Source organism: Cervus elaphus, chromosome 6 (assembly GCF_910594005.1).
Source record: "Cervus elaphus chromosome 6, mCerEla1.1, whole genome shotgun sequence".
Classification (NCBI taxonomy): domain Eukaryota; kingdom Metazoa; phylum Chordata; class Mammalia; order Artiodactyla; family Cervidae; genus Cervus; species Cervus elaphus.
In genome coordinates this window covers 47559539-47573826 of record NC_057820.1, presented here as the reverse complement: position 1 = coordinate 47573826, position 14288 = coordinate 47559539, and the positions used below count along the sequence as shown (strand labels likewise).

The 14288-nt window shown below is 44.8% G+C and overlaps 1 protein-coding gene across 4 annotated transcripts in view; it reads left to right on the top strand.

Annotated features, from left to right (window-relative positions):
• Positions 1–590: 590 nt before the first annotated feature.
• Positions 591–14288, top strand: part of CWH43 (cell wall biogenesis 43 C-terminal homolog) — a 52270-nt gene continuing 38572 nt past the window's right edge. For 2 of the 4 annotated variants that reach the window (XM_043906803.1, XM_043906802.1), the window contains exons 1-6: positions 591–738; positions 3465–3656; positions 7259–7379; positions 7729–7883; positions 10671–10872; positions 12598–12686. In XM_043906803.1, the coding sequence (XP_043762738.1) occupies positions 696–738; positions 3465–3656; positions 7259–7379; positions 7729–7883; positions 10671–10872; positions 12598–12686 (802 nt within the window). In that variant the 5' untranslated portion in view covers positions 591–695. Of the gene's footprint in view, positions 739–3464; positions 3657–7258; positions 7380–7728; positions 7884–10670; positions 10873–12597; positions 12687–14288 lie in introns of those variants that run through there. The other 2 variants (XM_043906804.1, XM_043906805.1) reach the window with 2 other exon arrangements.

Below are 14288 nucleotides of genomic sequence, written 5' to 3'. Positions count from 1 at the left end.
CTCTCAAAGATCATTATCCATAGAGAGGAGGAGGACAGAGTTTCCACTACCATTAGTTGCTTTCTTTCCCATGAGCAAGCGTTGGGACGTCTCTGAAAGCCAAAGAAAATTCTGTAATCTGTAGAATTTTTCAACCACCTTTCCAGAATGTGATTTCTTAACTGCCAAAGCTAAGAAGGAGAAGCGCACACAGGTGGCCGTCGCAGGTGCCCGCCCGCCCGGGAGCGTCGCCGGGCCTTAGGAACGCCAAGGTCCTGTTGGCACCTGCCCGCCGGAGGCGCCAGAACCCCTGGCTGCTCAGCTCCCCATCCCGGTCTCAGCTTTGCCCCCTCGCCACGCGCCCTCGGGCCTGCTTTAAAGAGCACCGCGGGTCCAGAGTTGCCACGGTGCCGTCCTCCTGCGCGCTCGCAGCGCGCCATCCCCGGGGCTGCTCAGCTGGCTGGCGGAGAGATCTGTTTTTTACCCGGGAGACAGGTGGGAGGCCCCCGGCTCCTTCGCGTTGGCTGCGGCGGTGGCGCGGGGCACCTGGCGCTCAGAGAAGCCCCGGGGCCGGGCGGGCGGCGCCGGGCGTGGCGGGGCGGAGGCGGCGGGCCCCACCCTCGCCAGGGCCGGGCGTGCGGGCTGGCTGGTGCCGGTGGCGTGGGCGCAGACTCGGGAGGACGCGGCGGCTGGCCCGGGACGTAGGGGCTGCGGCCATGACCTCGCCGTGGAGAGAGGTGCTCCTGGAGAGCCTCCTGGGTAAGCCGAGGCCGCCCGCCGCGCATTCCCCGGTCGGTCCCCCTTGCCCTGCAGGGGACCACGATGCTCGGCGGGCTTGGCTGAGCCCCGGGAGGAAGGAAGGCAAGCTCGGCGCCCGGAATAGAGATGCTTATCGCCCCCTGTCACCTTCTGCTGCTGAAGGAATCTAAAAAAGAGAGAAAAGCCCTAGATAGAGGTTCCGAGGATCAGGCGCTCCCCCGAGTCGTCCCGAGCTCCTACGCCACCCTGGTGTTGCGCCCAACGGGCACGACTTCTCCTGTCGGCCTCGAACCGCGAGGCTGGCACCAACCCCAAGTCCCCTCACCCATGACCTTTAATTGAATAAATTTCAGTACCGAGCTTTGGCTTCCCAAGCGGCTCAGTGGTAAAGAATCTGCCTGCCAATGCAGGGGACTCCATTCTGGGTCAGGAAGATCCCTTGGAGGAGGAAGTGGCACCTTTCAGAAGGGGGCTCCGTTCCCCCCTCCCTCGGCGCCCTGGCTGTAACACTCAGGGCCGTGCTGCTTGGGTTGGCCCGGCACGAGTGGGCTTGGGTGGTGGTCGCACATGTGGGCATTTGGCCAGAAACATCCGATATGGGACACGAGTCCCGTCGTGTGCTTCTTTAGCAGCTTTGCAAAAAGTACCAGGAACAACTGCTGTTGTTAATATTGTCTGAGTTGTGTGGTTGAAATCAGAACTCCCAGACAAACGTTTGGGAGATTGGTAGTTCACAATGAAAGGAAGGGGTGCCTTCCTAAGAACTGGGTTTTCTGGGAGCTGGTAATGCTGGGGGGTGGGGGGTAGTGGGGAGGCTCATTATTTGGCCCAGTCTGTATCTCACAAGTACACGATGTAAAAAGAATTGTGCACTCAGTAGGTACCTAGGGTGCTAGGTACTCTGTGTACTTGTTCTTTTTTTAATCCTAATAACTCTGTGAAGTGGTTAAAAGTACCGTTTTCAGTGATTAAGAATAGTTTGGAACTGGATTCCTTGGTTTTCCCTTCACTGCTATTTGCTACTTTTGTGACCTTAGGCAGTTACTCAACTTTCAGGATCTCCAGAGTTTTTGTTGTTTGATTTTGCATTTGTAAAGGAGGAGTAGAAATAGTGTCAGTTTTACAGGACACAGGTTGTCTGAGGAATCTGAAAGAAGATCCCTGTGAATACTTAGAGCCTCACATGTGTTAAATGTCCATTGGTTGTCATCACTGTAGAAGATTACAAGGTCGGCAGATGTGACAGTAACTTCAAATCTGGTTTTTCCACTACCCCACACTGCCTCCTAAGGCTTAGGCTTAAAATAGCCTACTCACAAGAAAAGGATTATTTCCTAACTAACCTGACTTTGGCTGTAGTCTGGAGTGGGAGGAAGGAGTTCTATTGTTTTTTGCTCTTTTTGATTTTCATCATATTTCTCATGGAAGAAAGGTCAACTTAGTTGAGGAAATTTTTTCAGGGTCCTGACAGGAAACCAGATTGAACCTAGATGGCTGAGATGAAGAGCCTTTAATAAAGGGATTGCCACCTCACAGGGCTTCCTTGGTGGCTCAGGTGGTTAAGAATCTGCCTACAATGAAGAAGACCTGGGTTTGACCCCTGATTTGGGAAGATCCCTTGGAGAAGGGAATGGCTACCCACTGCAGTATTCTTGCCTGGAGAATTCCACAGACAGAGGAGCCTGGGGGACTACAGCCCATTGAGTTGCAAAGAGTCAGACACCACTGAGCTACTTTCACTTTACCTACATGTATGAACCTAGACAGCATATTAGAAAGCAGAGACATTACTTTGTCAACAAAGGTCTGTCTAGTCAAGGCTATGATTTTTCCAGTAGTTATGTATGGATGTGAGAGTTGGACTATAAAGAAAGCTGAGCGTTGAAGAATTGATGCTTTTGAATTGTGGTGTTGGAGAAGACTCTTGAGAGTCTCTTGGACTGCAAGGAGATCCAACCAGTCCATCCTAGAGGAGATCAGTCCTGGGTATTCATTGGAAGGACTGATGTTGAAGCTGAAACTCCAATACTTTGGCCACCTGATGCGAAGAGCTGACTCATTGAAAAAGACCCTGATGCTGGGAAAGATTGAGGGCAGGAGAAGAAGGGGATGACAGAGGATGAGATGGTTGGATGGCATCACTGACTCAATGGACATGAGTTTGGGTGAACTCCAGGAGCTGGTGATGGACAGGGAGGCCTGGCGTGCTGTAGTTCTTGGGTTCTGAAAGAGTCGGACATGACTGAGTGACTGAACTGAACTGAACTGATGAATGAGGTTAAAGAGACAAACCGGGGATATTGAGGGACTGAAAACAGCTGGAAGCCATTCTCATCCTGGGCCTGAGAAGGGGGTGGAATTCTCTTATTGGAACCCAGTTAAGGCCAGAGTCATGAAGGAGGGCAGCCAGCCAGAGCAGTTGTAGGAGTCGTCGTTGTTGTTGTTGTGTAGCTGCTAAATTGTGTTCGGCTCTTTGCAACCCCATGGACTGTAACCCGCCAGGCTCCCCTGTCCGTGGGATCCTCCAGGCAAGAATACTGGAGTGGGTAGCCATTCCGTTCTGCAGGGGATCTTCCCAACACAGGGATTGAACCCTGCATGTGTCCCCTGCATTAGCAGGTTAAGTCACCAGGAAAGTAGTCGAGTTGTAGCAGAGGGAAGGGCTGTTGTCTGAAACAGACTTTCTCTCTCTCTTAAAAACTGTTTTTTCCCTTTTTCCCACCTAGGATATGTTTCTTGGTCTCTCTGCCATGACCTGGGCCCAATGATCTATTACTTTCCCCTGCAAACACTGGAACTCACTGGGCTGGAAGGTTTTGCTGTAGCATTTCTTTCTCCATTAGTCGTCACAATTACTCCTGTCTGGACACTGGTTAATAAGAAATGGATGCTAGCCTTGCTGCGGATAATTACTGTTGGTAAGATTTAAAAGTGATTCCTTAAGTTTCTTTTTTTTTTTAGTTAAAAATCCAGGGAAAATATGTAGACTGTTCTTTGAATGCTAAATGATTAAGTAAAAAATAAAAGATGTCACTTTCTCTTATTACTGCCTTGAAGAGTTTTAGTAGAATTGTAAGTCTAGACCAAGAGTCAACATATTTACATTTTTAACTTTTCTCTCAGATTGAAAAATTTTAAAGACCCCTGAACTGAAGAGGGGAAAGATACCTTGGGGAAATGTGAAAGTATTTAATATGTTTTTGTTCTTTTTTCCAACTATGATACAAAACTCAGAAGTCATTAAAAAGTTGTTAAATGATAATGCATAAAATATGGAAATTATGCATGATGAACATTGTAGTAAGCAAAGGCAATCAATAAGTTAGGAAAAATATTGCAACTCTTCTAGTCAAAGGGCTAATTTCACTAATACATGGAGTTTTTACAAATCAGTAATAAAAGGACCAATAACTCAACAGAAGAGAAAGCAAAGAGTATGATCTCAGGAAGATCCACTGGAGAAGGGATAGGTTACCCACTCCAGTATTCTTGGGCTTTCCTTGTGCTCAGCTGGTAAAGAATCCACCTGGAATGGGGGAGATCTGGGTTTGATCCCTGGGTTGGGAAGATCCCCTGGGGAAGCGAAAGGCTACCCACTCCAGTATTCTGGCCTGGAGAACTCCATGGACTGTATAGTCTATGGGGTTGCAAAGAGTCGGACACGGCTGAGCGACTTTCACTTTCAATAAAAGGACCAATAACTCAATAGAAGAGAACGCAAAGGATATGATCAGTTTACTGGAAAGGAAATATAATTGGATCTTTAAAAGATACTAAAGGGTATAGAATACAAATCATATATATATATATTTATAGATAGTTTCTCATATCAGATTGGTAAGGAACAAACTTGGATAACACTATTGTAAGCATGGGAAAACAGGCACTCATGCACTGCTGGTGGGAATGTAAATTTGCACAGTTTCTGCAAAGGATAATTTGGCAGTGTTTATCAAAATTACAAATCTGTATTTTTCACTCAACAATTCCACTTCTGGGCATATATCCTATAGATAAACTTATGTGTGTGTCAAATGATAAAAATAAAAGGTTATTTAATCACTGTAGCAATATTTATAATAACAGTGTCAGAAATAATCTAAATGTCATCTATATGGGATAGGTTAGGTTAAATAAATTTTGGTTATGAAACTGGGAGTACTGTAGAATACTATGCAGCTATACTAAAGAATGAGAACATTTATGTAAGGAAATGGAATGTTCTTCAATATTAAGTGAGAAAAAAAGAGGCACTAAAAAGTATGTTCAGAATGCTAACTTTTGTGTTAAATAGGGTAGATGAAATATATTTAGTAATTAATTGAACATGCATTAAATAGGTCCAAAAGTATTTTAAAAGACACTGATATAATTTTTGTTGCTTCTAAGGTGAAAAATTTGATATTGAGACAGATATAAAGATGAAACTTTGCACTGTGTACCTTTCATAGTGTTTGAATTCTGGATTTCAATATGTTACATTGCCAAAACCCAGTAATTAAGAAATATACACTTACTATCACAAAGACTTGAGGTTATTATATTAATAAATATTGAGAGGCCTTGAGAAAGTTCTGGAGGTAAAAAAAAGTAAGAATGTGAGGTCATGGAGAAAAAGTTTGAAAAACAAAAATACCAGACTCCAGTCTGGTTGAATCTGTAGCTGAAGAGTACTGCCTGCCTTGCCCTTTTGCTATAACACAATTGGTTTCTCTGAGTTTTCCAAGTGGCATTTGTTCATGAACCAACCATGCTGTGTGTATTTCTTCTGTCTAGGAACAGTGACTGAAATCACTAGGAAATTCACCTTCTGTTTTTCTGTACATCAGTCCCTGAAGAAGGCACAACATGGTTAGTGAGTGTAGCAAGCTCTGTGGTTGCCCACAAAGATCCGAAGCCCTAAACTGCAGTGGGAAAGACCACTGGAAAGTGCATCCTTTTAAAAGATGATGTCCGTAGGAATGAAAAGAAATATCAAACGATCATGAAATTTTCAGCTCCAGAAATAATAAAGATGAAACTTCCTTCTTCCAGAGTATATATAGTAACTGAGTTAAACTATCCTTGGCTCACAGAACCCTTTTATGAATTCTTTTATGACTGGCCTCATCACACTCCTTGCCTGGCTTTATGGGGCGGATCTCATCAGGGCACTGTTTTGTTGCCTTTGCTCAGCGCTGCCTGTGACAACTTTACCTATAGGGCCACTCACCACACAGTTTCTGGGACAGTTTTTTGTTTTTAGTCTAGTTCTGGCTCAGTAGCCTCTGGAGGCTGTGATGTAATGGGAAATAACTGGAGAGTGTGGTGTCTGAGATACTTCTTGTTGGTCCCTTTCATCTCTTTTCTCCCTGAAAGCCCATTACTTCAGTAAAGGTAGAATTGTATTTGAGAAAGGGGAGTGGGTAGGAAAGTGACCTCAGGATGAAGAAACCAGTTGGTGTCATATACTCTTCCAGGTGATGCCAAAGAGAGGCTGAAGTAAGTCATGCTTTGCCTTACACTCCCTTTTCAGGTACCTTTTTTTTTTTCTGACTTCAGATACTTCTTAAGAAGATGAAACAATGTTGTTTTTTACAGAGTCCGAAGGGATTCTTACACAACTACAAACATGATCTGAGTGTTACATGCTGTCTCATTGCTGTTCCTTAAGATATTTTAGGTAAATCAGTACATAGTTAACTCTTAAACCGTTAAACTAATTCATACTATTGAGTTGGTCAAAAAGTTCATTTGGGTTTTCTTTAAGATCTGAAAGACCCAAATGAACTTTTTGACCAGCCCAATACAATTGATTTAGTTTAGTTTTGATCTTAATTACTTTGAGTCACTAAAATAGCCCTGATTAAAAAAATAGACAATATTAAGTGTTGACAAGAATATGAAGAAACTGAATTCCTCACACATTCCTGATGGGAATGTAAAACGGTGCAGTTGGTTTGGAAAACAGTTTGGCAGTCCCTCAGAATGTTAAACATAGTTGTCATATGATCCAACAACTCCACCCCTTGGAGTTAGACCCAAGAAAAATGGAAACATTCACATAACACCTGGTACATAAATGTTCTTAGCAATATTACTCATAATACCCAAAAAGTGGAAACAATCCAAATGCTCATCAGTGGGATGAATGAATAAACAAGAAGCAGTATATCCATGCAACAGAATATTATTTAGCCTAAAAAGGACTGAAGCTCTGACATATGCTACAACATGAACTTTTTTTTAAAAAAGTTTTTTATTTAAGTTTAGTTGGTTTATAATGTAGTGTTGTAGTTGTGCAACTTTGTAAACATATTAAGAACCACTGAGTCATACATCTTAACACAGTGAATTTTATGGTATGAATAATACCACAATAAAAATGCTCAAAAAGATTTATACATACACAAAATTATACATTAACTCTACCTTCCTGAGTGTAGACATGGTATTAGACACAACAGGCATCAGAAGCAGATCATAACTAGCAGGGCTTGCTTACCAGAAATGTCTAGCTCTCCTTACAATTTGTTTGTAGGTAGCATCGCCTCCTTCCAGGCTCCCAATGCCAAACTTCGGCTCATGGTCCTTGCGCTTGGTCTGTCTTCCTCCCTGGTGGTGCATGCTGTGACGTGGTGGACAGGAAGTGGCTTGCAAAGGTATACTTGCATCTTGTGCAACAAGTGTAGTCAGTTACCAAAGGGAAGTTGGGACCGGGCATTCCGAGATATAGTATTTAGCTTTCAGGAAGGCCTTGTCGAAGTCTCATTTTTTTTCCTTTTCACAAAACCAGGATATGAGTATTTGCCATTACTCTCAATAATGTTGTGAGAATGGAGAAATTATAATAAGCTGCCCAGGTAACGGGCTATATAAAGGCTAAGTTGTGTAGATTACCAACAAAACTACCTCATATACTCCTTCTGTGACACTGTGAAATTCACAATGGAAGGAGTACATTGAAACCACTCACAAAAAAAGTTGTTAAAAATATTTCCGTACTTACAGGTACTTCAGAATCTGGGGATTTATTTTAGGACAGATTCTTCTTCTTGTTCTCCGCATTTGGTACACGTCACTGAACCCAGTCTGGACTTATCAGATGTCCAACAGAGTGATACTGACATTAAGTACCATTGCCACACTTGATCGCATTTACACAGGTAAGCATAGGCCCAGTTTATTTAGGGGTTTTTCTCTCTTGCAGTTTATTTACCTTTCTTATCTGAAGGTCACAAGTCTGCTTTTCCTCCCTCTGCAGGAGTAGCTGGCCTAGGAAGTGGGCTATCATCTGGGCAGAAGGCACCTTTGCCTTGGCAGCATAGAGGGTGGCGGTAACCGTTCATCTCTGACTTGTCTCATTGTGGAGTGGGAGAGTAGACCCAGGCCTCACGTTCCCTGCTGGCTTTCAGCACTGTCTTCTCCTCTTGTCCTCTGAACAGGGCTTTCCAGAATGAGATCCGTCAGCCTTCTGCCTCCTCACTGACCCCAGCCCATCTGTAACACTCTGAAAAGTTATTTGTTAGCAAGGGCTGTGAGAACTGCATCAGTTTAGTTCAGTCGCTCAGTTGTGTCCAACTCTTTGCAACCCCATGGACTGCAGCACTCCAGGCTTCCCTGTCCATCACCACCTCCTGGAGCTTGCTTAGACTCATGTCTAATGAGTCAGTGATGCCATCCAACCATCTCATCCTCTGTTGTCCCCTTCTCCTCCTGCCTTTAATCTTTACCAGTGTCAGTGTCTTTTTCAATGAGTTGGCTCTTCGCATCAGGTGGCCAAAGTATTGGAGCTTCAGCTTCAGCATCAGTCCTTCCTATGAATATTCAGGACTGATTTCCTTTAGGATTGATGGTTTTATCTCCTTTCAGACCAAAGGACTCTCAAGTCTTCTCCAACACTATGAGAACTGCATGGGTTTGTTTTTTTTTTTTCTTGGTTTGTGTTTTCCTTTTGCTCCCCTCCCCCAACTCACCCCACCCCACCCTGCCCTGCCCTGCCCTTAAGTCTGAAGGTATTTAAACTCCAAACCTGAAACGTAAAAAGAAAGGAAATCCTGAATATTCATGTGCGGGCTAAGTCGCTTCAGTCACGTCTGGCTCTGTGCAACCTTATGGACTGTGGCCCACCAGGCTCCTCTGTCTGTGGGATTCTCCAGGCAAGAATACTGGAGTGGGTTGCTGTGCCATCCTCCAGGGGATCTTCCTAACCCAGGGATTGAACCCTTGTCTCTTACATTTCCTGCACTGGCAGGCAGGTTCTTTACCACTAACTCCATGGATATTCATACCACCTTTTGAATCACCTGTCCGGAGCTTGCAAGCAAACCTGGACGTTTGCATTACATGCTAACTCCAGACTTCTGAAGAAAAGGAAGGAGTGTTGCTAGATTCTACTTAACTTGCTCCTGGCTTTGTGTGTAACTCTTAATGAGTCACTGTACTTCTGTGAATACAAGGAGAAATCTCACAGATTAATAAAAGTTTAGAGAGTTTAGCTCACCATGAACAAAGAGTCTGTTTAACTCCTCCAATTTTGGTATGAAGTGGGAATAGTGAGAACAGGGGAACATCATGCACGTAAATTGATCAAGAGACATTGATATTGATTAGAACATTTCGAACTCGGTTCTAGTGCCCTAATACATGTTTTGTATTTTATAAAATGCTCACATGTGAAGTAGAAGCTCAGGCAGCTAACTTCACAGGGACAGCCTGGTGAGGATCTGGATTCAGGGTACCCCTTACATTTCTGGACTGGAGTTTTCTTTCTCGATTCTGTTTTACATTTTTGTGACCCAGTTGTTAGTCCCTTCCGGTTTTTGCCCTGTGCCCCATTTACGAAGTTCGACTCCTCTCCAGCTTTCCCAGGATATCTCGTCATCCCTGGCGATGTTTTTGGGGGTAGTTTGATTGAAGATTTGCTGCGTCTTGCGAGGAGAGTCACACACCATAGTGTGCAGCAGTGTTGTTACTCAGGAAATTCAGCTTAAGCTGCTGTCTCTTCCAGAGACTGTCTCCTTGGCCTCCAGGCCTTCTTCACCACCCTCTCCTTCACCACCCTCTCCTTCACACCCATAGCTTTCAGCTCTGCTCTTCCTCCCCTTCACTCCTTTCTGGACAGAATGGCTTTCTTCCTGCCTGTGAAATCATGCTTTCATTCCCACAGGCAGACTCTCAGGTGTCCTTCTGTCCTGAAGCAGGCTTCCCAGCGTCATGAAGCATCCGCCCAGCAGGCTCTCTGTTCCTATAGAGGCATTCTTTTGCCAGCATTTTCTGCAGTTGGTACATTTCTGTATGTGAAGTCACTAATGCAACAAACTGAGACCTCACCATTAAACAATCCTAGGAATCACAGTAGGGTAAAGTACACAGGTACTGTCTAGGCTCTCTCTACCAGCTGTGTGATCTTGGATCTGTTTTCTCTGGGCCTGTCAGTTTTTCAGTCCGTGAAATGGGGTTAGTAATAGAGCCTGCCTCGTAAAGTTGCTGTGAAGATTAAACGAGTTCATGTGAGGGGCTGGCCGCAGTAACTGCTCAGTCGATGCACTGTTAACACTCTGGGGGCTCAGAGGGTTAGACGAGGACCTTGTTCTTTTTGGGAGAAGCAGCCTGGTATACTGGGAACGTTCTGTTCCAGGTGGACTGCATTTGTTTCCTGAACTTACCTTTCACTTTTCATACAGATATTTTAGCTCATAACTGTTTGTTTCACAAGAAGTACATACCTTTCTGCATTTTCAGTTGTCAGATTCCAAAATGATTTATTCTCCTGAAATCCTGATCTAGCTTCCCACTCCCTGCCTCCTGGCATGTTCTGATTGTTATGGGGTCTCACCTTCCCCTCTAAAGTAAGCTCCTTGAAGCCAGGTACCATTTCCTACTTGTTTAAAGTCTGCTAATATAGAGGGTAAATTTCTGTGTAACTGACCCTTTTCTGTTTTTTATTCTAGATGGTGCCTGCTGTAAACCTCAACAGAAAAAGAATGGTGAGGCAGCCAAGGCAGTGGCTTCTTCTCTGGACTGGTTGTTGGCGGGCGCTGCCTTTGGCAGCCTCATATTCCTCACCCACTGGATTTTTGGAGAAGTGTCCCTTGTCTCCAGATGGGCAGTGAGTGGACATCCCTATCCAGGGCCAGATCCGAACCCATTTGGGTGAGTTTGGGTTTGGAAGCAATCCAGAAACTGGCTGGTGTGGTTGAAGACCTTGCTTCTCTGCGTGAGCAGCTCGACAAGCAGGACATCACTGTGTACTCTGGAGATGAAGGCGCTTGAGGGCTGTTTGCCCCCATGCTGAGGGGACGCTGGGAGGTGACAGGGGCGATCGAGGACTGTGTGTGGCCAGGTGAGCGGTTCCTCAGACTGTGAGCATGTAAAGGCAAGGGCTTTTTGTTCACAGACGCAGCCCAAGCCCCTGGGACAGAGCCTGGCACACAGTAAGTCCTCGTCAACGTTTGTTGTTGACTTGGAGATAGACAGTGATCAGCCGTGTCCTCTCAGGCTTTTTGCTGTCTTCTGAACACCAAGGGCCATCCTTCACCTTAGAGGGAGGGAGCAGGCAGGAGAGTGGCTGAGAGCCTCACTCCAGAGCCGGAGGGCCTGTTTCAGATTCTTTGTCCCACGTGGGCGGCGATGTCTAATATCCAGCAGGTTACTCAAGTGCTCTTTTCCCCAGTGTCCTCCTCTGTGAAATGGGGATAATTACAGCATTTATTTTGGGCTTCCCCTGTGGCTCAGACAGTAAAGAATCTACCTGCAATGAGGCAACACCTGGTTTCGATCCCTGGTTTAGGTTATTCCCTGGAGAAGGGAATGACAACCCACTCCAGTATTCTCTTCTGGAGAATTCCATGGGTAGAAGAGCCTGGTGTTCTACGGTCCATGGGGTCGCAAAGAGTCGGACACAACTAAGCAACTAACACTTTCACTTTTTCATAGCATTTACTTTACAGACCTGTGAGAATTAGCTGAGCTAGTATATGTAAAAATCTTCAAACAATTCCTGCTATCTAGTAAGCACTCTATATTTTTTAGTTTATTTATGTTATAGCTACTTCATTGAGTGCCATGTTGTAATTTCCCGCTATAGTTTAGTTAAATTCTTTTTTTAATATTATGTTTATTTATTTCTTATTAAAATTTATTTGGTTGCACTGGGTCTTTGTTGCAGCATCCAGGATCTTTAGTTGCAGCATGCAGACTCTTAGTTGTGACATGCAAACTGTTAGTTCCAGCATGTGGAATCTAGTTCCCTGACCAGGGATTGAAACTGGTCTCCCTATGTTGGGAGTGTGGAGTCTTAGCCACTGGACCACCAGGGAAGTTGTGTTTAGTTCAATTCTTTTTTTCCTCCCCATCTCCTACAAGTTTTTGCCAAAGTAGTTAAAGAATGAAATAGTTTGTGGTTATTTTCAAAGACACAATTTATAATTATTTATCAAACTCACCTCAGTCCTAGGGAGGCAGAGACTATTGATAAAAGCAGGACTGAGGTTGAGAAGAGAATGAAAAGAGGTACACTAAATAGAAACTATTCCCAGTGACTTTTTCTTTTTGACTTCGGCAGAGTCATTTAAAATGTCCCATGGCCAATGTGAACTATAATAGTCTGAGAAAGCTCAGTTGCTTTGTTGACATTGACCATGAAAGGCACAGATGTCAGTCATGACAAGTCAGAAGTGCTCTTATGTCAGTGTTCTGGACGTCTGTAATATTGTTTCCCAGTGGACTTCTCTGAGCTCGTTGGTTGCCTCACACTCACGTTGTCTCTTGGATGTGCCTAGAGGTAGAAGATACATTTCCATTTTATATTTGGGGCAATGGAATAGTAACAGCGTCAGATGTCCTGTAACATGTCTGTTTTTTTTTTTTTTTTTACAGAGGTGCAGTTCTGCTGGGCTTGGCGAGTGGATTGATGCTCTCACCTTGTTCATGGTTTCCTGGTTCCAGTTTAATCTGGTGGATTACAGGTGTGTGGTTTCTCTGCAGAAATGCTTGGTTGTCCAATTTACTCATGAGTACGTGCCCCTGGGATGGAAGGAGATGACCATATAGGCGTGTGCTCTTGTGGGTGGGACAGTCTCACCAGCTGCGGCCCCTGGAACTCAGATGTCACCACCCTTACCAGGGGTTACTGGCTCCAGGCTCTTGCTTCCTCCTCCTCATTCCCCCACTCCTCCTTAGCTGTCTTGTCTGCCTGATGATGCTGACATCCTCTCCCTGTCTCCTAGATAACTTATCTGGGTACAGATGTCTGTAGCAGTTTTACAGATGGTCTGAGGAGATGGAGGGTTGGACATGCTATGTGGCCAAACCGCTTCCCCTGTCTTGCTTCTCTGGTTTTCAGGAAATGTGCTCCTTTGGGACTTCACAGTGAAGTTCAATTTCCCTTTCTCTTTTGCGGGTAACAGTTTCACTCCCTACTCCTCTATTCAGCCTTGGGAGGGTCCACGTTTGTTTATTCAAAAGCCTGTACCCTTTCTGCCCAGTCACATCCTTTAGGATTGTAGACTCTTGATGAAGACTATCATATTTCCAGAAAGATCTACTTTTGTTTTTTTAAGGTTTTTTTGGTATGGACCATTTTTAAAATCTTTATTGAATTTGTTACAATATTGCTTCTGTTTTATGTTTTGCTTTTTTGGCCCCAAGGCATGTGGGATCTTAGCTGCCCACCCAGGGATTGAACCGTCACCCCGTGCATGGGAAGGTGAAGTCTTAACCACTGGATGGCCAGGGAAGTCCCTGGTCTACTTATTTTAATGATTGTGACTGTTTTGTTTGTAAGGTACAGTTCTGGCGAGGCAGAAAAGGAAAGACGACCTCAACAGAAGTAGGTTACCTTTATTCAGGCAAGGAGGGGCGACAGTCGGCCTAACGACCAGGCTGAGCGCCGAGAGGGATCAGGGAGGCTTCATACTTATAGGGAGGTTTGTGGAAGTGATAAGGGAAACGTCAATCAGGCGGGATATTTTGAGTATTCTTTTGTTGAGATGACACTTGTAGTTGGGCAGGGGGTGATAAGTCTTCTGAGCGGGTGTAGGGGGTGGTAGGTTTCCGAAAGGGGGTGCTAAGTCCCAGATAGATGCAACTGGCCTGGAGCATCAGGATGGAACTAAAGTTATGCTTTGTTTTCTCCGAAGTTAGATGATTCAGCAAGGGGCCTTTGAGACTGTTGTTCTCTTTTCTAGGCCCAAAAGACTCCTTCATTGTTACTGTGACTGAATTATGCAACTCTTTTCCCTTCCCCTTAAAAGGCGGGACTGGTTAGAGTCAGTTTTAGTGTTAAGTTAAAAAAAAAAAAAATCCACTCTGCGACAGTGCAGATGCTGTATTTGGTTTATGTGAACAGAGATGTCCTTACACATTTTAATGAAGCAGGTGATTCAGAGTTTTGTACTAGATGCTGGGTATGGGTTTGTGAGATAACGTATAATGATAATGGAAGATAAGGTTTAATAGCCTCATAGGTGGTTGTGGTTGTTAAGCCGCTAAGTCGCGCCCAGCTCTCTGCAACCCCATGGACTGCAGTGGTCCAGGCTCCCCCGTCCTTCACCACCGCCCAGGATGCT